Source organism: Ornithorhynchus anatinus, chromosome 8 (assembly GCF_004115215.2).
Source record: "Ornithorhynchus anatinus isolate Pmale09 chromosome 8, mOrnAna1.pri.v4, whole genome shotgun sequence".
In the NCBI taxonomy this organism is placed as follows: Eukaryota; Metazoa; Chordata; class Mammalia; order Monotremata; family Ornithorhynchidae; genus Ornithorhynchus; species Ornithorhynchus anatinus.
The window spans coordinates 5,584,640-5,607,807 of record NC_041735.1 but is presented as its reverse complement, the minus strand read 5'-3'; the positions used below and the strand labels follow the sequence as shown (position 1 = coordinate 5,607,807).

The window sequence follows — 23,168 nt, the reverse complement described above, 5'->3', positions numbered from 1 at the left end:
CCCTAGGCCACGCTGCAGGCCAGTGTTGGAGGCGGAATTAGAACCCAGGTCCTGACTCTCAGGCCCGTGCTCTCGCCACTGGGCCATGCTGCTTTTGGGGGGGCGGGGGGTACTTGTTAAACGCTTACTGTGTGCCAGGCACTGTTCTAAGCACCGGGATAGAGACGAGGAAATCAGGTTGGGCACAGTCCACGTCCTGTAAGGGCTCACGGTGGCTTAGTGGAAAGAGCCCGGGCTTGGGAGTCACGGGTCACGGGTTCAAATCCCAGCTCTGCCACCTGCCAGCTGTGTGACTTTGGACAAGTCACTTCACTCGGCCTCAGTTACCTCATCTGGAAAGTGGGGATCAAGACTGTGAGCCCCACCTGGGACCACCTGATACCTTGTATCTTCCCCAGTGCTCGGCACAGAGTAAGCGCTTAACAAGTACCGTTATTATTATAGTCCCCATTTTATAGATGAGGCGACTACTATATCACTAGTAATAACTGTGGTATTTGTTAGGCGCTTACTGTGTGTCAGGTACTGTAATAAACCCTAGGATAGATAGAAGCGAATCAGTTACCACCAGAGGCGTTCCCCTCCGTAATAATAACAGTCTACTACGTGCCGGGCACCGCTCTGAGCGCTGGGGTAGATACGAGATAATCGGGATGGACACTGTCCCTCGTAGCGCTCACAGTTTTAATCCCCATTTTCCAGCTGAGGTGACCGAGGCTCAGAGGAGCGAAGTGACACACCCAAGGTCACCCAGCCGACAGGTGACGGAGCCGGGACTAGAACCCAGCTCCTTCTGACTCCGGGCCCTTGCTCCCTCCACTAGGCCGTGCTCCTTCTCAGGGTTGACCGGCACAGCCTCCCAACCGACGTCCCGGCCTTCAGGAGGCTCCCGCACCGAGGCCCGGTGGGCGGAAATCGGAGCGGGAGGACTCGAGTCTGTCTGTCGTCCAGCTGGAGGGGACGGCTTTAGACCGCGAGCCCGGCGTTGGGTAGGGATCGTCTCTATCTGTCCCCGAACTGTACATTCCAAGCGCCTAGTACGGTGCTCCGCACGTAGTGAGCGCTAAATACGACCGAATGAATGACAAGGTCGCCTCAGACCGCCTCGGGGCCCCAGCGCTTCCAGGTGGGGTCCGAAAATCCCCCCTCCGCCACTTCCGACTTGGAAGGGGTAGGGGATCATTCCCGCGAGGCGCTTCGGCGGCCGCCCGCGCTCTCGTCAACCGAAAACGCGGCCGTCGTCCATCGGCGGTGTTTATCGAGAGCGCTTACTATGCGCAGAACACTGTTCTAAAAGCGGTGTGCCATTACGGCCCGCCCCAACGCTTAGAAAGATGTTTGACGTTTGTTAAGCGCTCAGTAAGTACCACGCACGAGAGAGAGAGACACCTGTTCCGAGTCACAGCCCAACAACTGTCCCGCCACAGTGGCGGGGAGTCAACAGGTTGCAGGCGCAGGCCCTGATGAATCACGCAAATGGGGGATCGACGTCTCACCCCCCCAACGGACGCCACCGGAGACGATCTCCGCCCGGCCCCCGCTCCCGTGTTGTCAAACGATGACGACGGCGGTCTTCGTTGAGCGCTTACCACGTGCCCGGCCTCGTACTAAGCGCCGGGGTGGCTACAGAACACGGGCTTGGGAGTCGGAGGTCGTGGGTTAGAGAAGCAGCGCGGCTCAGTGGAGAGAGCCCGGGCTTGGGAGTCAGAGGTCAGGGGTTCGAATCCCCGCTCCGCCGCTTGCCAGCTGTTGTGACCGTGGGCGAGTCGCTTCACTTCTCTGGGCCTCCGTTCCCTCAGCTGTAAAATGGGGATTAAGACTGTGAGCCCCACCTGGGACGACCTGATCGCCTTGTGTTCCCCCCCCCCCCCCCCCAGCGCTTAGAAGGGTGCTTTGCACATAATAAGCGCTTAACAAATGCCACCATCATCATTCCAATCCCGGCTCACAGCTGTGTGACTTTGGGCCTCAGTTCCCTCATCTGTAAAATGGGGATTAAGACTGTGAGCCCCACGTGGGACAGCCTGATGACCTCGTATGCCCCCCCCCCCCCCCCCGGTGCTTAGAACAGCGCCTGGCCCATAGTAAGCGCTCAACAAGTGCCATCATTATTATTATTATTATTACTGTTTAATCAGGGTGGACACAGTCCCTGTCCCACATGGAGGCGCTCAGGCATCATCCCCATTTTACAGGGGAGGCAACCGAGGCCCAGAGAAGACAAGCAGCGACTAGCCCAAGCGGCAGAGCGGGGATCGGAACCCAGGTCTTTCCGTCTCCCGGGCTCTACCCACTAGGTCACGGGGCTGTTTTTCGAAAACCGGCCGGGGCGTGGCGGGCATCTGGCTGTGATCCCCGCCCGGGCTGGCCTTGATCCCCGAGTTTCTTGGTGGGCGTGAAAGATGGCAGCTGACAAGATTGGAATGAGAACCCACGGGCGCGGGAGCCGATGACTCAAGCTTTGGCTCGTCGACAAGCCGCCCACTCGCGGCCCCGCCAATTCCACTCTGCGATCGGGCGCGCCGACGGCCTCTTTCTCTCCCGGGAATCCGGCCCCTAAACCGGAGGAGCCGACGGGGAGGCCGGGACCTGCCCCGACCCCAACGGCTCCCCGCGTCGAAACCGGAAACGCCCAGACCGACCCCCCTGAGTCGCTCGCGTTTTTAAGAAAAGGATCTCAGACGGGCGTTCAGAAGGCCTGTATTTCAACGAGAAGACGTACGTTGGGTGGAAATGCCGACGTGCTCCGACGCCATTTTCCGTGCGACTGAGGCGGACGTCGGCGGCGTCTACGTAAGCGCCGCGTCGCTCTTCCCAGGTTACTCTTCCGCCGGACTAAAGCCTTTAGAGGTTGAGAGTGCAAACGGAACCGAGCGGCGCGTGAAATGAACTTATTTGGCGGAACGAAGCCACAGACTTAAAGCTAGGCAGCACGGGCGCTGTGACGCAAAGGAGAAGACAATCTATGCATCTGGGGTAAAAAAAATCAAACGGGCAGAAGCGACGGTAGCGGCTCGAGACCGGTCTCTCCCCACCGGCTCTTCCCAAGACCTGGAATGTCGACGGATCGTACGCCCCGACGCGCTGACCCCGGGCGGCCCGCCACCGGCGCGCTGTTTAGGGGACGTCGATCCCGGTTGGCTAACGAGGGCTTCCCCGCCTTCCTACGGGCGTCCGCGACCCCGAGCCAGAAGGGAGTCTCGCCTCTTACTTGGCGGACCCCCTTCCCGGCCCGAGGAGATTTTCAAACCGCGGTAACGCGCTCCAGGTTAAAGCGGTCAACGAGAACAGCCGAGAGAGAGAGAGAGAGAGGAGAGTTGCAATCCGACACCGAGCGCCGATCTGGCGCCACTCGAGTCCCCCCGGGGTTCCGGCGGCCGCGCGGAGGGGGGCGGATGCTGGCCCGGGGCCGCCGGCCACGGGGGAGACGGCGGTCTCGGGTGGCAAGCGGGGGCTTCAGCTGAAGTCCCGGTCGGTGAAGACGAGAGGGGCGAAGAGAGTCCAGGCGTAGAGGCCGAGGCAGAACCAGCTCGAAGATATCTTCACCCACACCGCCGGCCACTTGCTGGTCACGGTCTGGAAGTCGGCGTCGGGGCTACGGAGAGGGGAAGCGGCGAGACGGAGCCCCGGAACCCGAGCCCCGACCCCCCCCCCCCCCGCCAGCCCCGCTCGGCCGACCGTCTGAGCTCGCCGTGGGCGGGGGGGAGTTTGTCTCGTTTCTAGTTATAGTGTACTCTCCTAAGCGCTCAGTACAGTGTTCTGCACGCAGGAGGCGTTCGATCCGACCGAACGAATGCCGCCGGCGACACTGTACTCTCCCCGGCGCTCAACACGGGGCTCCGCACGCAGCGAGCGCTCGGTAAATACGACCCGAACGAGTGCCGCCGACTGACCGGACTGTACCCTCCCTAAGCGCTCAGCACAGTGCTCCGCACGCAGCGAGCGCTCGGTAAATACGACCGAAGGAATAAATGCCACTGACCGTACTGTACCCTCCCTAAGCGCTCAGCACAGTGCTCCGCACGCAGCGAGCGCTCGGTAAATACGACCCGAACGAGTGCCGCCGACTGACCGGACTGTACCCTCCCTAAGCGCTCAGCACAGTGCTCCGCACGCAGCGAGCGCTCGGTAAATACGACCGAATGAATAAATGCCACTGGTTGTACTGCAGCACTCTCCCCAGTGCTTAGTTCAGTGCTCCGCACACAGCAAGCGCTCAAATACAATCGACTGAATGAATGAATAAATGCCACTGTTTCTACCGTCTCCCCCGAGCGCTCAGTACAGCGCTCCGCGCCCAGCGAGCGCTCAAATACGACTGCCCGAATGAAGAGACGCGACTGACTGACTGTACTCTCCCCGGGGGCTCAGTCCAGCGCTCTGCACACGGCGAGCGCTCAGTAAGTATGGCTGGATGAATGAATGCCACTGATTGTACTGTCCTCTCCCGGGCGCTCGGTACAGTGCTCTGCACACGGCGAGCGCTCGATAAATACGATTCCGCGAATGAACGTGTTGCAGTCCGGTGCGGCGCACGGTAACCAAGGAAGCTGCAGGCTCGCTGTTGGCAGGGAACCCGGCCGCTGACTCTACGGTCCTCTCCCGGGTGCTTCTCCGGTGCTCCGCACGCAGTAAGAGCCCAGTAAGCAGCACCGACCGACCGGACCGGACCTCGCCTCCCAAGTGGCCCGTGACCGCAGCCAACTCGCCGACGCTACCCGGAAAAGGAGGCGGGCGGGCGGGCGAGCCTTCAGGGCGGCCCCGCCGGTCCTCGCCCGCCCCTAATCCGACGGGGTCGGGGGGGGCGTCTGAAGTCAAGCCCCGAAGACCTCAGAGGGGGTCCCAGACCGAGGCCTTTCCATCGGCCATCCGCTCGGTCATTCGAGAAGGCGGCGTGGCTCGGGGGCAAGAGCCCGGGCTCGGGAGTCAAAGGCCGTGGGTTCTAATCCCGCCTCCGCCGCCCGTCAGCTGGGTGGCTCTGGGCGAGTCACTTCACCGCTTTGTGCCCCGCTTCCCTCACCTGTAAAATGGGGATTAAGGAGGCGAGCCCCACGTGGGACAACCCGATCACCTCGTTAGCTCCGCCAGCGCTTAAGGCGGTAAGTAAGCGCTTAGGAAATACCATCGCTATTACTGTCGTCGTCATCATCGTTTACCGAGCGCTTACCGGGGGCAGAGCACCGTACGGAGCGCCTGGGAGGACGCGACGTAACGACGGGCACGTTCCCCGCCCACAGTGAGCTCACGGTCTGAGGGGGAGGAGGACGTCAACGCACGTCCATAAGTAAGTGCCAGACCTCTGGGCCTCGGTCCCCTCCTTACTAAAGTGGGGGTTAATTATCATCGTTATAATGGTATCCGTTAAGCGCCTACTATGGGCCGAGCACCGTTCTAAGCGCTGGTACGAGGTGATCGGGTAGGTGGTCCCACGTGGGGCTCCCAGTTTTACAGATGAGGGGACTGGGGCCCAGAGAAGCGACCTGCCCAGAGTCACGCCGCTGGCCAGCGGCGGAGCCGAGATTCGAACCCATGGCCTCCGACTCCCACGCCGGGGCTCTTTCCGCGGAGTCGGCCACGCGGGTTAAGAGCGGGAGCCCCGTGTGGGACGGGGCCCGCGTCCAACCCGCTCAACCCATCCAGGGCTTAGAGCGGTGGCGGGCACGCGGTGAGCGGGTGACGGGTACCTTCGTCACTAAGACGCCGAGGGGCCCAAAGGGCGGGGAGGAAGGGGAGGGGGTCGAGGCTCACCTGTACCAGTTGGTCAGGGTCATCATGATGTAGAGCGAGGCCAGGCCCAGCATGAAGTGGAAGAGAGAGTAGCTGTACTGAACGCCCTCCCGCTCGTTGTCGACGGCCCGCCTCGCCTGCCCCTCCTCGGCTCCCGGCCCCCGCGGGGGAGCCTCCTCCAGGATCACGCTGTCGCTCCCCGACAGGGTCAGTTTCCTGGCCTGGCCGTTGGCGGACGAGCGGATGCTGCCGGAGGAGAGGCCGCCCGGAAGACGAGTCAGGGGCGGCGTCCTGAGCACCCGCCGCCCCCCACCGTCCCCAAGCCGGGTCGGGGCTCGTCGGGTCCCTCGGGTGGTACGCCCTGAGCGCTCACCTGGAGTACACGAGGCAGCAGGCGAAGAGAAGCAGGCCGACGACGCTCTGGGCGTCCCACCACCGCCTGGTCCCGTGGGGGGCCGGAGGGGCCGAGGCGGCGGGCGGGGCGGTCGCGTTTCCCGGGGCCGGTGTCGGGCCGGCCAACTGGGAGATGATACTCAGCAGGCTTGGGTTGCAGTAGCTATCTGTCGGTGAGACAAGAAGACGATGAGGAGGAGGAGGAGGAGGAGAGATGCCTTCTGGGCGGCACGACAAAGATCTGGGTTCCGACCCCGGCTCCGCCACTCGTCCGCCGGGTGACGGGTGACTTCGCTTCTCCGGGCCTCGGTGACCTCGTCTGTTCCACGGGGAGGGGGACCGGGAGCCCCGGGTGGGACGACGATTGCGTCCGACCTGATTTGTGTGTTTCTATCCCAGCGCTTAGTACGGTACCTGGCACGTAGTAGGAGCTTAACAGATACCATTCTTTAAAAAAAAACCACAGAAACACCAGGGTGATTACAAAATGATCCCACTGGACACCAGGAGGGCTCAGAGTCTGAGGGATGAGGAGAACGGGTATTCGCTCCCCGTTTCACCGACGGGAATACCGGGGTCCGGAGAAGCGGAGTGACTTGCCCGAGGACACGCAGCGGGCAAGCGAGGCCGCGATTCCACCGGGGCACGACCCTCTCGCCGATCTTCAAGGTCTGCCCCCGCCCCCCGAGGCGTTAATAACGACGACGGCACCTGCGAAGCGCTTCCTACGGGCCGAGCACCGGGGTAGATACAAAGTAATCGGTTTCGACCCGGCCGGGGCTCAAGATCTCCATCCCCGTTTTACAGCTGAGGTCACCGAGGCCCAGGTAAATGAAGTGAACCCGCCCGGATGACGCGGCGGACACGGGGCAGAGTCGGGATCGGAACCCAGGTCCCCCCGACTTCCGCACCCGGGCTCTGCCCGTTAAGGCCGTGCCGCCTCCATGTCCCGGCGCTGTCTTTCCCGCGAGGGAAACGTTCCGGATGACCCCTTACCCGGTTCGTTGGACATGGCGGACCACGTGAGGTACATGGTGTAAAAAGTGATGACTGAAGACTGCAGGAGGCCAGAGCGAGGCTGATATTCCTGTTTCCGAGGAGAAAGACGGGAGGGGGGTGGAAAAAGAGTCTCGGAAATCACAAGGACGCCCTTGGACTTCACAGAGTCAACCCGATTCCCAGGAGCTAGTTAAACTGTTAATAATAATGACGACGATGGCATCTGTTAAGCGCTTGCTATGTGCCAAGCACTGTTCTAAGCGCTGGGGCAGATACCGGCTAATCTACGTCCCACATGGGGCTCACAGTCTTTACCGCCGCTTTACAGATGAGGCAAAGAGAAGTGACCGGCCCAAGGTCACCCAGCGGAAAAGCGGCAGGGCCCCTCGGCGTGAGCTGTCATTTTTAAAAGCGTTCGGAGGCCTGGGAGGAGCTAGAGAAGTTAGGCCAAACCTGGACTTGCGGGAGGATGGAAAAAACGGACACCAGAACGCAAAGTATCACGTTGACGCTGATGAAGAACTTGTTCTCGGTGCAGCCGTCCGGTTTCGTGTAGTGGACGAAGAACAGCGCCGTGGCCACGATGGACAGGACGTAGAAGAGGCCGGTGAAAAACAGCAGAGCTGGAAAACAGAAGGAAGGATCCACGTGAAACGTCCGGCCACCGGGAATTCAACCGGGCCGCACGAACCGAGAAACGATCACTCCCCCGCCGAGGCGAGGGACGGTCACTTCCCGGACGGCCCCGGGAACGGCCGGAGAGCGGGGCCGGATTCACTAGACCGGGAGCCCGCCGTTGGGCGGGGACGGTCTCTCTCCGTTGCCGAGTCGTCCATCCCAAGCGCTCAGGACAGCGCTCCGCACAGAGTAAAGCGCTCAATAAATACCATCTGAACGAACGACTTCGGCCTCCCCCTAGAGCCAGGGCACCGACCCGGAGCCGTCCCCAGCAACAGGCTGTCGAGCGATAGATCCTTATTAATTTACGGAAATTCCCTCGCCGGCGAGATAAGCTTTCCCCACTGAGGCCGGACGGCTCCCTGCGGTCTTAAAACGGTCGGCTGATTTGGGCAAAGGGTGACGACAGATCACACGGGAGAAGGGACACCCCCCTCTGTGAGCCAAGGACAGAGGTAATAATAACGTTGGTATTCGTTAAGCGCTGACTCTGGGCCGAGCACCGTTCTAAGCGCCGGGGGAGATACGGGGTCATCGGGTCGTCCCACGGGAGGCTCACGGTCTTCATCCCCATTTTCCGGAGGAGGAGAGGAGGAGGGGCGGCTCGGTCAGGGAAGGCCTCCCGGAGGAGGTGAGGTCCCGGCCCTCCCCGTCCCACCCGATCTCTCACCGACGGAATCGAGTCGCTTGAGTTTTAGGTTTCCTACCTGCGTACCAGCACCTGGCGTTTCCCTCTTCCATTCGCCCCACCCAGGATTCGTTCCAGCCGTGGGCGAAGTCGATTAGCAGCACCAGCTGAATGACGATAAAGATGGCGGCCCCGCCGGCGCCGATAACGAACCAGGCTGAGAAACCGAAATGAGACAAGTCACTCTCATCTCTCGGCTTCCCCGTCACGCGTAGTGACGTGGCCGAGACCGGCCCGTGACCGACTCAGGGGACGAACCGGACTCGGGTTGATCGATCGACCCTATCTGTTGAGCGCTTCCGCTGTGCAGAGCGCTGTACTAAGCGCCGGGGAGAGTACGATACCACGGCATCGGCCCCCTGCCCATTACGAGCTTACAGTCTAGAGGGGGAAGGTGACGAGAGCAAATTCTCGCCAGAAGGCGGGGAACGGGTCTATTGACGGTTGTAGTGCCATAATAGAGAAGCAGCGTGGCTCGGCGGAAAGAGTCCGGGCTTGGGAGTCAGGGGTCCTGGGTTCGAATCCCCGCTCCGCCACTCGTCAGCTGACTGTGGGCGAGTCACTTCACTTCTCTGAGCCCCAGTTCCCTCCTCTGTAAAATGGGGATGAAGACCGTGAGCCTCACGTGGGACGACCCGATGACGCCGTATCTCCCCCGGCGCTTGGAACGGTGCTCTGCGCATAGTAAGCGCTTCACAGATAGCAACGTTATTATCATTATGATAATTGTGGTATTTGGTAAGCATTTACCCTGTGCCAGGCACTGTACTAAACGCTGGGGCGGATACAAGCAGATCGGGTTGGACACAGTCCCCGTCCCATGTGGGGCTCACCGTCTCAATCCTCGTTCTACAGATGAGGGAACTGAGGGCCGGAGAAGTGAAGTGACTTGCCCCAGGCCACACAGTAGACAACTGGCAGACCCGGGATTAGAACCCGTGACCTTCTGACTCCCAGGCCCGGGCTCCATCCACTACGTCACGCGGCTTCTCTGTATGGACCGAACCAGGCGCTCGGTACGGTGCTTTGCACACAGTAAGCGCTCAATAAGTACGACAATGAACGAACACTCAAGTTCCAACCTCTAGTCCGAGGCCTTTACAAGAGACGTTTTCCGGCTGGGCCCCCGGGGGTTTCGAACCCGACTCGGCTTATAGGAAGGGCAACGGAGACTCCGCTTTAGCGTCTTACGATCCCAGCGACCTTAAGTTGACGAGCCCGTCTCCCGCTTCACAATATTCCCTTTCGAGGAACCAAAGGTGCCGCCGAGCACAGCGTTAAAACCTCGCGGCCAAAGGGACAGCGGGCTGATTCTGGATTTCGGGCGGCCTCGCTTGGGCTTCCCGACGACGTGATCTGCACGTTATAAGCGATTACTCTGTGCGGAGCACGGTTCTAAGCGCTGGGGGAGATACAGGGTCATCAGCCTGTCCCACGTGAGGCTCGCAGTCTTCATCCCCATTTGACAGAAGAGGTCACCTCCCGCCTAAAAAGCAGAAGCGTTTTTACCTGACCGAGGTTCCAGTGAAAAGAGGCGAGACGGGGGTCTCCAATTAATAACAGTGAATAAGAACGCTCTACAACGGACCGGTCCCTTTCCCCCGCCAGTCCGAGGTCAGTCCCCGGACCTTGTGTCCGTACCTGTGGAGAAGGGCCTGTTGGGGATGTAGAAGGCTCCAACCATGATCCCAACCACGGCAGCGATTTTGAAGAACCAGAACCTACCGGGGGACAAGGACGCGCGTCAGGAATCCTTCGGCCGGTATTAGAAAAAGATAAATACGGTACTGCGGCGGGCGCCGTGCGTTCATTCGTTCATTCAGTAGTATCTATTGAGCGCTTCCTATGTGCAGAGCACCGGACTAAGCGCTTGGGACGAACAAGTCGGCAACAGATAGAGACGGTCCCCGCCGTCCGACGGGCTCACGGTCCGCTCGGGGGAGTCGGACGGACGAGAACGATGGCGACGGACAGAGTCGGAAGAGGGGAAGGACGTCTCGTAAAAACGACGGCGACTCAATGGAATCGGGGCGATGTACATTTCATTAACAAAACAGATAGGGTGACGAGAATATAGACGGTCGAGCGGACGAGTACGGTGCCGAGGGGACGGGAAGGGAGAGGGGGAGGAGCGGAGGGAGATGGGGGGAAAAGAGGGTTAAGCTGCGGAGAGGTGAAGGGGGGGGTGGTAGAGGGAGTAGAGGGAGAAGGGGAGCTCGGTCTGGGAAGGCCTCTCGGAGGAGGTGAGTTTTAAGTAGGGTTTTGAAGAGGGGAAGTTTGGCGGAGGTGAGGAGGGAGGGCGTTCCGGGACCGCGGGAGGACTCGGTCCAGTAGTTCTGAGTGGATACGGGCTAAGCCTGTCGGAGACGCACGTGGGGGCTCCCGCTCTTCACCCCCGTTTTCCAGATGAGGTGAGCGAGGCCCAGGAGCGGAGGGCAGACACGTGGGATCGGAACCCGAGCCCGGGCTCTGCCCACTGAGCCGCGCCGCCCCCGCCAACCGTCCCCCGGGATGCCATCAGCCGCGGGGGGGGGGGGGGGGGGACGGGACATTGACTGGGCGGTGCTCCTCTCAGCCTTCCCGGACGCCGCGCCTGGGGCTCCGCTGACTTGGAGCCGGTGCCTGGCGGCGGGCGGAGGGGGAGGATCGGGGGCCTCCGACGACCCGGCCTCCCCCTGCCTCCCCGACTCCGGGAACCGGGCCGGAGCCTTTCCACAGAGGAGGCAGCGGGAGGTGGACTGGGGTGGCGATAATAACGATGACGGCCGCGGTATTTATTAAGCATCTCGATTCTATTGATCGCCGTCGTTCTCCCCCGATTAGACCGTGAGCCCGTCAGAGGGCGGGGGCCGTCTCGATCTGTTACCTGTCTGTCCATTCCAAGCGTTCAGTCCAGCGCTCTGCACATAGTAAGCGCTCAATCGATACTACTGAATGAATGAATGAATGAACCCACCACGTGCCAGGCACTGTACTAAGCGCTGGACTGGAGACAAGCAAATCGGGTTGGCCCCAGTCCCCGTCCCACGTGGGGCTCACGGCCTCGCGTCCCCATTTTGCGGAGGTCACCGAGGTCTGCTCAACTGCCTATATTTTCACGACCCTATTTATTTTGTTAATGAAACGTACATCGCCTTGATTCTATTTAGTTGCTATCGTTTTAATCAGCTGTTCATCCCCTAGATTCTATTTATCGCTAGTGTTCTCGTCCGTCCGTCTCCCCCGATTAGACCGTGAGCCCGTCAGAGGGCAGGGCCCGTCTCTGTTACCGACTTGTCCATTCCAAGCGCTTAGTCCAGCGCTCTGCACATAGTAAGCGCTCAATAAATGCTATTGAATGAATAAGCATAAGAATAGCGCTCACTATTCATTCGATCGTATTTATGAAGCGCCGATTGTGTGCAGAGGACCGTACTCTGCGTGCACCCCACATCACTTCTGCATACGGCACCCCAGGCCCGCCCCGCGACGTACCCGTTCTGCACCGCCCCTCGCCAGTCGCTGCTGCTTTTCACGTTCACCATGATCAGGGCGAAGAGGAAGAAGAACACGGTCAGGGCGAAGTGGACGCGGTAGACGGCTTTGAAGCCCACCAGGGCGTCGCAGTCGACGTAGCCGTCCACGTACGGAATCTGCGTTCCGAGACCCCCCTCGCAGAATCCGGGGATCTGCCAGGAGCAAGCAGACCGAGCGATCTCACTGACCGAGCGCCTACTGGGTACCGGGCACTGGACTCAGCGTTTGGGAGAGTCCGACACAACGGTATAATAATGACGACGGTATGTGAGCGCGCGCTGATAACGTCGGCAGTTGTTAAGCGCTTACTACGGGCCGGGCACCGTTCTAGGCGCTGGGGGAGATACGGGGTCATCGGGCTGTCCCACGTGAGGAGCAGCGTGGCTCAGTGGAAAGAGCCCGGGCTTCGGGGTCCGAGAGCGTGGGTTCGAATCCCCGCTCGGCCACTTGTCAGCTGTGTGGCTGTGGGCGAGTCGCTTCGCTTCTCTGGGCCTCGGTTCCCTCATCTGTAAAATGGGGATGAAGGCTGCGAGCCCCACGTGGGAGAACCCGATTCCCTTGTGTCTGCCCCAGGGCTCGGAACCGTGCTCCGCACGTAGTAAGCGCTGAACAAATACCAACGTTATTATTGTTATGGGGCTCACAATCTTCATCCCCATTTTACAGACGAGGTCACTGAGGCACCGAGGAGGGAAGCGACCTGCCCGGAGTCACACGGCCGACGAGGGGCGGAGCGGGGATGAGAACCCATCGCCTCGGACTCCCGAGCCCGGGCTCTTTCCATTGCCCCACTGCGGTGGCCGGCGCGTGGAAAAGCACTTAACAACCGTCGTCGTCATCATCGCCATCATCATCATCATCTATTTTAGAGGAAGGAAAGCCCGGGGAAGCGAAGCGAGACGGTGCCCCAGTTCGCACAGCAGACCGGCGGCGGCGCCGCGATCGGCCCCCACGACCTTCCGACCCTCTAAGCGCTAGACCCCGCCGCGTCTCCCCGCGTTCGATCCTCAAAGACACCCCCCCCCCCGCCCCGACCAACGCAAATATCCCCGCCGCGGAGCGGTCGCGGAGGCCGTTACCTTTTTGAGCTGCACCTCCATCCCCGGGATGAGCATGATACAGGCCACGCAAGTCCCCAGGAGCAGAATGGAGGCATAGAGGAGGCGGGTCAGGGTGGAATTCTTGGTGTTGGGACAACAGCTGCACAATAAGCACGAGGCACCGCTGCACAGGCACGGGATCTGCGACAAGGAGACACACGCGGAGGGACGGTTTGGCCCCGAGCCGGCGTCGCTCGCGGCCCCGCGGAGCCAAAGGAACCTCATCGGAGACTCCGAACCCCGGGGGGAGACGGAGGAATCGTCCCCGACGGACGGGGGTCGTCTCTTCTCCGGGAGACGGCGCCGATTCCCGGAGGGAGACGCCAGAGGCTCGGGAATCCGATGCCGCGGGGGGACGCGGACGGCCCGGCCAGACCCAAAATCGACGGCCTGCTCGTCGTCGGAGGGGTAAGAGAAGAAACGGCTCCTGATCATGATTATTTCTGTGAATTTAGTCCGATCTCATTCATTCATTCGATTTACCGAGCGCCAACCGCGTGCAGAGCCCTGGACCGAGCGCTCGGAAAGTACGATTCGGCACCGGATGGAGACCGACCCTGCCCGACGGCGGGCTCGCGGTCTAGAAGGGGGAGACCGACAGCCAAGCAAATGGATTCGGTTAGAAAACAGATCGGAAGTCCCGCAGACGGGAGGAACCCCACGTGGGTCAGGCCGGGTTCGGCGCTCAGAACAGCGCTCTGCACGTAGCGAGCGCTTTAACGGATACCGTGGTCATCACCCGGATTCTCGGGGTTGAGGAGGGGCTGGGAGATGAGGTCGGGGAGGATCACGTGCCTGGAAAAACCGTCACCCCTGGGAGCTTCCTTTTTTTTTAAAGCGGTATCCGTTAAGCGCTTACTGCGTGCCAGGCACCGTACTGGGCGCCGAGGCAGCCCCAAGCGGAGCAGGTCGGACCCGGTCCCCGTCCCCCACGGGGCTCCCGGTCTCAATCCCCGCTTTGCGGATGAGGGGACCGAGGCCCAGAGACGCGAAGCGACGTCTCCGAGGTCCCGCAGCAGACGAGCGGCGGAGCGGGGATTCGGACCCGGCTCCTCCGTCACCCGGGCCCCGCCGCCTCGACTTCTCCGGGCCTCAGTCCCCTCATCTGTCCAGTGGGGATGAAGACCCCGAGCCTCCCGTGGGACGACCCGATGACCCCGGATCTCCCCCGGCGCTTGGAACGGTGCTCGGCACAGAGTAAGCGCTTAACCAATACCGACGTTACTATTATTATTATTAAAAACGATAGCAATAAACAGAATCAAGGGGATGCACACCACATTAACAAAATCAACAGGGTAATAAAAATATATCCCTTCCGCGTCACCCCGACTCGCTCCTTTCATCCATCCCCCTCCCAGCCCCGCACCACTTCCTTCCACATCTCGCATTTATTTCTACCCCCGTCTCCCCCTCTAGACCGTAAGCTCGCTGCGGGCAGGCAACGTGTCCCTTTATTATGGTTCGTTCATCCGCTCAGTCGTACTGATTGAGCGCTTATGGTGTGCAGAGCCGCAGCGTGGCTCAGGGGCAAGAGCCCGGGCTTGGGAGTCCGAGGTCATGGGTTCGAATCCCGGCTCCGCCGCTCGTCAGCTGTGGGGCCGTGGGCGAGTCGCTTCACTTCTCGGGGCCTCGGTTCCCTCATCTGGAAAATGGGGATGAAAGACCGTGAGCCTCACGTGGGACCACCCGATGACCCTGGATCTACCTCAGCGCCGAGAAGAGGGCTCTGCACACAGTAAGCGCTTAAATACCGACGGTATTAGTATTATTAATAGTCTTTACTGAGCGCTTACCGTGTGCAAAGCACTGTACTAAGCCCTCGGGAGAGTACGATAAAACAACGGACACGTTCCTGCCCGCAACGAGCTCAGAGTCTAGAGCTCTTCCAGCGCACCCTCCAAACGCTCAGTACGGCGTCCTGCACGGCGTAAGCCCTGGGTAAGCACGACTGACCGACCGCCTGAGCTCCCTCCCCGTTTCTAGCCAACAGACCGGTGTTTTCCCCATGTTCGAAGGCCTCCTGAAACCTCATCTCTCAGGCCTTCTGTGACTAAGCTCTAATCCCTCTGACCTATTTCCATTCCTGAGGCGTCACTCACGCGTCTCGGCCCCGCCGGGCTTCCGCGCGTACCTCTCGACTCGGTTGCTTCTCCTTCCGGTAATTTCTTTTCCCGTCCGCGTCCCTCGCTAGACCGGAAGCTCCTGGAGGGCGGGGACCGCGTCCGCTAAACTTACCGTCCCCCTCCCGGGGGTTCAGTCCAGCGCTCGGCCCGCAGCAGGCCCTCAACAAATAACACCGACCGGAAAAAGCGCGGCCCAGTGGAGAGAGCCCGGGCCTGGGAGTCAGAGGTCACGGGTTCTCATCCCGGCTCCGCCGCTCGCCTGCTGGGTGACCCTGGGCAAGTCACGTCACTCCTCTGGGCCTCAGTGACCTCATCTGTCAAATGGGGATTAACTGTGAGCCTCACGGGGACGACCCGATGACCCCGTGTCTCCCCCGGCGCTCAGAACGGTGCTCTGCACATAGTAAGCGCTTAACAGATAGATACCAACGTTATCATTATTCTCCGGGCCTCATCTGTAAAATGGGGATTGAAACTGTGAGCCCCCACCCCCGTGCGGCCCGATTTGCTTATATCCACCACGGCGATTAGTACAGTGTAAGCAAGCGCTTAACAACTACCATTATGATGATAATAATAATGTCGGTATTTGCGAAGCGCTTACTAGGTGCCGAGCACTGTTGTCAGCGCTGGGGGAGATACGGGGTCATCAGGTTGTCCCATGTGGGGCTCACACACTTTTAATCCCCATTTTCCAGATGAGGGAACTGAGGCCCAGAGAGGTGAAGCGACTCGCCCACAGTCACCCAGCTGACAGGTGGCAGAGCCGGGAGTCGAACTCATGACCTCTGACTCCCAGGCCCGGGCTCTTTCCACTGAGCCACGCTGCTTCTCTTGTTATTACTAATATCATCTCTTATTATTACTATTGTTCATAATAATTATAACGTTGGTATTTGTGAAGCGCTTACTAGGTGCAGAGCACTGTTCTAAGCGCTGGGACGGATTTACAGGGTCATCAGGTTGTTCCACGTGAGGCTCACAGTCTTCATCCCCATTTTACAGACTGAGGCCCAGAGAACAATAACGTTGGCATTTGTTAAGCGCTCACTATGTGCCGGGCACCGTTCCAAGGGCTGGGGGAGATACGAGCTCATCGGGTTGTCCCACGTAGGGCTCACGGTCCTCATCCCCATTTCACAGACGAGGTCACTGAGGCACGGAGAAGTGAGGCGACTCGCCCACAGTCACCCGGCTGACGAGCGGCGGAGCGGGGATCCGAACCCACGACCTCCGACTCCCGAGCCCGCGCTCCTCCCATTAAGCCACGCCGCTTCCCGTGCCATCGCGCTGCCCCTCGACGCTAACTCAAAGGGGATTTGGGAAGTCGGGGAGCATTTCAACAACGCTAGAGTGAAAGACCGACGCCGGACGACGTCGGGCATTTAAGGCGTGGGATTTTTCCCGCGGTTTCCCAGGAACGAGCGTCCATCCTCAGGTTGGGAAACGGCCGCTCCAACACGCCGGCGGCGGAAGCAGTCCGAAGGCAAGACGCCGGCGAGGAGGGTGACGTCTGGGGTCCGCCGCCGGCCGCCGGCCGCCGCGGGGACGTTTCGCCGGAAGCGGCCCGAATCTTGGCTCCGACGCTCCCTTTTGTGCGCAACGGGAACCCGGAGGCCCCGGTTCCCAATTCGGGCTCTCTGCTGCGCGGCCTCGGGCGGGACGCTCAACCGCTCCAGACCTCGGTCTCCTCCTCCGTAAAGTGGGGGTTCGCTATCCGCTCTCCCTCCTTCTTCAGACTGGGAGTCCCCTGGGGGACCCGGACCCCGCCCCGTCGGCTCATCTGACGGCTACTCCGGCGCTCGGTAGGCTTCTTCGCGCGTAGTAAATGCTTAATAAATGCCGCAGCTGCTTTAGCGTGGCTTTTATTATCCCCGTGACCCCGAAGAGCAGCGTGGAGGCCTGCGGTTGCCCCATTCAGGCCCTACGAAGCGGGCGAGAAAGCGGCCGAGGCCACGCTCGGGCCTTTAAATAAACAGGGAATCTACAGCCGGCGAAAGAGAGCTCAAGGGAGGGGTTTGGGGGGCAGAGGCGAAACGGCTCGAGCGCGGGGGGCTCCGGTTTCCCCCCACACCCGACCTCTTTCAGTGGTATCTGTTAAACGCCGATGTGCCACGCGCCGTTCTGAGCGCCGGGGTGGACGGAAGCCGATCGGATGGGACCCCGTCCCGGGACTCGCGGCCAAGCAGGGGGAAGGACGGATCCCGCGTTCCCATCTCGCAGCCGGGGGCACCGAAGCGCGGAGAAATGGAGCGAGTTCCCCTTCCCCGAGGCGGGATCGGAAGCCACGGCGGGATCAGAACCCAGATCCTAATGATAATAAGAACGGCGGGAGTTGTTAAGCGCTTACTAGGTGCAGAGCACCGTTCTAAGCGCTGGGGGAGACCCAGGGGAATCAGGCGGTCCCACGTGGGGCTCCCGGTCTTCGGCCCCCTTTTCCAGATGAGGGAACTGAGGCCCAGAGAAGCGAAGCGGCCCGCCCGCGGTCCCACAGCTGACGAGCGGCGGAGCCGGGACCGGAACCCGTGACCTCTGGCTCCCTGGCCCGCGCTCCGGCCGCCGCTTCCCTCCCGCGGCAGCCGGGCCACCAACGGCCGCCTCCTGGCCCCCGCGGGCTCACCCGGTCGCCGCCCCGCTCCCAAAGAGCATCTGGCCTCGAACCCAAGCCCCAGCACCAGGAGCCGGGCCGGCCCCGACGACAACGATGATAACCACGGCGTCCGTCGGGCGCCCACTAGGTGCCGGGCGCTGTTCTAAGCGCTGGGAGGGACGCGCCGAGTCCGACCGGCGGGACCCCCGGGGGCGGCGCTTCCAGGCCCTCCGTCACCTGGGGAACCGCCTCCGGGCCGGCCCAGCAGGGAGACCCCACGACGGAAGGTGGCGGGTTCTGATCCCGGCCCTGCCGCCTGCCTGCCGGGTGACCTCGGGCAGGCCGCTGCACCTCCCCGGGCCCCGGTCACCTCGTCTGCGAAACGCGGATCGCAGCCGCGAGCCCCACGTGGGCCGGGGCCCGCGTCCGCCCGTATTCCTTCATTCGCTAGCATTTATTGAGCGCTCACTATGTGCAGAGCACTGGACTAAGCGCTTGGAACGGACAAGTCGGCAACAGCTGGAGACCGTCCCCGGCCTCTGACGGGCTCGCGGTCTGATCGGGGCAGACGGCCGGACGGGAACGGTGGCGATAAACAGAATCGAGGGGATCTAAATAGAATCAAGGGCGCCCGGTACAGTGCCCGGCACGCAGTAAGCGCTTAACCAATACCATCGTCGTCATCATTATTATTATTTTCTGTGTTCTCCCTGCTCTCCTTCCCCCTCTGGGGGTGGGCCAAGGCGTGTGGCTGCGTCCAGTCTACTGCCCGTCGCACCGGAGATGCCTAACGACACCACCGTTATTGCAATTAAGAGGGGAAGGGGCTGGGGGGAAAGGCTGACTTGGGGGCGCCTCCCATCCCTCAATCCACGGCGATTTGTCCATTCCAGGCGCTCAGTCCAGTGCTCTGCCCGTAGTCGGCGCTCAATAAATACTACCGAGTGAATGAATGCATTTAAGCACCGTAGTAAGCGCTTCAGTCCATCAATCCCATCTACCGGGCGCTCACTGTGTGCACAGCACCAGACCAAGCGCCTGGAAAGTCTATTTCGGCAACAGATAGAGACCATCCCTGGGGGGCTCGAGCCCTTACTGGGTGCAGAGCACCGTACTAAGCGCTTGGGAGAGTACAGAGAAGCAGCCTGGCTTAGTGGAAAGGGTCCGGGCTCGGGGGGGGGGGGGGGGGGGGGCGGAGGACGTGGGTTCAAATCCCGGCTCCGCCACCTGTCGGCTGCGTGACCTTGGGAAGGCCACTTCACCTCTCCGGGCCTCGGTTCCCTCATCTGTCGAATGGGGATGAAGGTCGTGAGTCCCACGGGGGACGACCCGATGACCCTGCATCTCCCCCAGCGCTTAGAACGGTGCTCCGCACACAGTAAGCGCTTAACAGATACCATCATCGTCATTATTATTCTCACTATTACAACAGCCCAGTCCAACACCACGAGCTGACAGTCTGGAGGGAGGGACGGACATTAAACCGAAGACACAAATATAGATTTTGCCTATTTCAATATATATGTAATTTATAAGAAGCGGTTTATTATTAAGTGATACTGTAGGCGTTGTAATAGAGATTCCCGCTCGGCCACTTGTCAGCTGTGTGACTGTGGGCAAGTCGCTTCACTTCCCTGGGCCTCAGTGACCTCATCTGCCAAATGGGGATGAAGCCTGGGAACCCCACGTGGGACAACCTCCTTACCGGGTATGTCCCCCGGCGTTCAGAACAGTGCTCGGCCCATAGTAAGCGCTTAACAAATACCATCATGATTATCGTTATTATTCTCTGTGCTTCAGTTTCCTCATCTGTCAAATGGGGATGAAGCCTGTGAGCCCCACAAGGGACAGCCTGATGACCTTGCACCTCCCCCAGGCGCTTAGAACAGTCCCTGGCACACACAGTAAGCGCTTAACAAATACCATCATCATCATGATTATTATTCTCTGGGCCTCAGTTTCCTCGTCTGTAAAATGGGGGTGAAGACTGCGAGCTCCACGGGGGACAGCCTGCTGACCTTGCATCCCTCCCGGTGCTTAGAACAGCGCTGGGCACATAGTAGGCGCTTAACGAATACCATCATTCTTATCGTTATGATTATATGTGTTTAACTTATACTATTATACATAGAACTGATTTAATGATTCACAACTGGACATCAAGATAGATATTTAATATTATATATATAATTAATTTAAAGATCCACACCTAATTTATACACACACACATATATATGATTAATTTAAAGATCAGCACCCAGACATTAATACGGATATATTTAACTTTTATTATCTATATAATTGATTCAAAGATCTGCACCCAATATATATATATATATAATTAATTTAAAGATCAGCACCCAGACATTAATACAGATATATTTAACTTATATTATCTATATAATTAATTCAAAGATCTGCACCCTATATCTATATATACACACATATATATATGTATATATATATGTGTGTGTGTGTATATATGTGTGTGTGTATATGCATATATACATGTATGCATATATATGTCTATATATGTCTATATATATATATATATATATAAAATTCATTTAAAGATAAGCACCCAGACATCAATACAGCTATTTAATCGATATTATCTACAGAATTAATTTAAAGATCTGCACCCAATAAATAAATACATATATAGAGAATTAATTTAAAGATCCGCACCCAGACATCAATAGAGAGATCTAATTGCTATTATTCTCTATAGGATCAAGGTCAAGATCCGCACCCAGCCATCAATACAGCTATTTAATCGATATCATCTATAGAATTAATTTCTAAAGATCTGCACCCAATAAATATATATGTAGAGAGAATGAATCTAAAGATCCGCACCCAGCCATCAATACAGCTATTTAATCGATATCATCTATAGAATTAATTTCTAAAGATCTGCACCCAATAAATAGAGAGAGAGAATGAATCTAAAGATCCGCACCCAGTCATCAATACAGCTATTTAATCGATATCATCTATAGAATTAATTTCTAAAGATCTGCACCCAATAAATAGAGAGAGAGAGAGAATGAATCTAAAGATCCGCACCCAGCCATCAATACAGCTATTTAATCGATATTATCTATAGAATTAATTTCTAAAGATCTGCACCCAATAAATAGAGAGAGAGAGAGAATGAATTTAAAGATCTGCACCCAGTCATCAATACAGCTATTTAATCGATATCCTCTATAGAATTAATTTCTAAAGATCCGCACCCAATAAATATATATGTAGAGAGAATGAATCTAAAGATCCGCACCCAGCCATCAATACAGCTATTTAATCCATATTATCTAGAGAATTAATTTCTAAAGATCTGCACCCAATAAATAGAGAGAGAGAGAGAATGAATTTAAAGATCCGCACCCAGACAGCGCTTAGTCCAGTGCTCTGCACCTAGTAAGCGCTCAATACATACTATTGAATGGATGGATGAATGGATGGATGGATGGATGAATGAATGAATGAATGAATGAATGAATGAAAGATCTAATCGCGCTATTATTATTGTCTATCGGATCGAGGTCAAGATCCGCCCCCAGCCTTCGCTCGACGGGTGTGATCCTCTAGCGGATGAAGGCGAAGCCCCCGGCCAGGAAGAGGAGAGCGGCGCAGCGGTTCGCAGAGGGTGGAGGCTGAGGAAGGGGGGAGGCTGAGGGGGGGGGGGAGGGGGCGCGCAGGACTCACCAAGCCCCCCAGGGAGCAGAGCGCGGCCATGGCGACGGCGGCGGGGGACCCGGACGCTCCTCGGCCCCGCCCCCCGTGACGTCACCCCGCGCCCCGCCCCACCACCCTCCGCCCATTGGCCCATTGGGAGGAGGGGGAGGCGGGGCCGGCGGAGGAGGCGCCCTCATTGGTGGAGGCCGGGGGGGAGACGGCGTCGTCCCTCCAGGAGGCGGGGCCGAGGGGCCGAGGCGCGCTCATTGGAGGAGGCGGGGAGGAGGGGCGGGAACGACGGGGGAGGCGCGCTCATTGGACGAGACGGGGACGAGGAGAGGAGGCGCGCTCATTGGCGGAGGCGGGAGAGGGGGGCGGGGACAAAGGGAGATGACGCGCTCATCGGCGGAGGCGGGAGAGAGGGGCGGGGCCGATGGAGGAGGCGCGCTCATTGGACGAGACGGGGAAGAGGAGAGGAGGCGCGCTCATTGGCGGAGGCGGGAGAGGGGGGCGGGGACAAAAGGAGAAGACGCGCTCATCGGGGGAGACGGGGAAGAGGGGCGGGGCCGATGGAGGAGGCGCGCTCATTGGACGAGACGGGGAAGAGGAGAGGAGGCGCGCTCATTGGCGGAGGCGGGAGAGGGGGCGGGGCCTGGGAGCGGAGGTGTCGTCATTGGAGGAGACGGGGAAGAGGGGCGGGGCCTAAGCGAGGAGGAGGAGCAGAAAAAGTATTCTGTTTATTTCATCAGTGACGTGTCTGTATTTATGATTCTCCTTATCTCCCTGCTGTTGAGGCCTGACCGCTTCTTTGCTTTTGTTGTCTGCCTTCCCCCCTTCTAATAATAATAATAATTTTGTTGGTATTTGTTAAGCGCTTACTCTGTGCAGAACACCGTTCTAAGCGCTGGGGGAGACACAGGGGAATCAGGTTGTCCCACGTGGGGCTCACAGTCTTCAGCCCCATTTTCCAGATGAGGTCACTGAGGCCCAGAGGAGTGAAGTGACTGGCCCCCAGTCACCCAGCTGACAGGTGGCGGGATTCGAACCCATGACCTCTGACTCCCAAGCGCGGGCTCTTGCCACTGAGCCACGCTCAGCAGCGGCTCCCCCAATACAGGGAAGGTGTCTATTACATTGTTACGCTGCCCTCGCCTGGGTGCTTAATACAGTGCTCAGCACCCAGTAATGGCTGCGTCAGTACAGGTGAACTAGGGAATGTGTCGGTTATATGCGTGCACCGTCCTCGACCCCGAGTGTCTAGTACAGTGCTCAGCTCAATCAATAAAGCAGTGAGGCTCAGTGGCAAGAGCCCGGGCTTGGGAGTCAGAGGTCCTGGGTTCGAATCCCGGCCCTGCCACTTGCCAGCTCAGTGACCTCATCTGTCAAAGGGGGATGAAGACTGGGAGCCTCACGTGGGACCCCCTGATGACCCTGCATCTCCCCCAGCGCTTAGCACAGCGCTCTGCCCAGAGTCAGCGCTTAACAAATACCAACATGATTCTTCTTACAGTGCCCGGCACCTATTCAATAGTATTTATTGAGCTCTTACTCGGTGCACAGCGCTGTACTAAGCGCTTGGAACGAACAAGTCGGCAACAGATAGAGACAGTCCCTGCCGTTTGACGGGCTTACAGTCTAATCTAGTAAGCGCTTAACAAATACCATCATTA

At 58.9% G+C, this 23,168-nt stretch overlaps 1 protein-coding gene across 1 annotated transcript; it reads right to left on the bottom strand.

Moving 5' to 3' along the window:
- Positions 1-2,684: 2,684 nt before the first annotated feature.
- Positions 2,685-21,609, bottom strand: SERINC3 (serine incorporator 3). Its single transcript, XM_029070860.1, has 10 exons — positions 21,529-21,609; positions 13,081-13,242; positions 11,960-12,153; positions 10,127-10,206; positions 8,505-8,642; positions 7,573-7,742; positions 7,117-7,207; positions 6,101-6,287; positions 5,749-5,973; positions 2,685-3,595 (listed from the first exon to the last, which is right to left on the bottom strand). Exons 1-10 carry the CDS (start codon positions 21,556-21,558, stop codon positions 3,457-3,459), a joined length of 1,416 nt encoding a protein of 471 aa, XP_028926693.1. The 5' UTR covers positions 21,559-21,609; the 3' UTR covers positions 2,685-3,456.
- Between the last annotated feature and the right edge of the window lie 1,559 nt (positions 21,610-23,168).

Excerpts from the sequence above, each read along its gene's own strand:
- SERINC3 (XM_029070860.1), bottom strand. The coding sequence starts at position 21,558 with ATGGCCGCGCTCTGCTCCCTGGGGGGCTTG. Across the intron at positions 13,243-21,528 it reads TCTGCTCCCTGGGGGGCTTG|ATCCCGTGCCTGTGCAGCGG; the intron begins GTGAGTCCTGCG and ends TCCTTGTCGCAG. Across the intron at positions 12,154-13,080 it reads TGGAGGTGCAGCTCAAAAAG|ATCCCCGGATTCTGCGAGGG; the intron begins GTAACGGCCTCC and ends TGCTCCTGGCAG.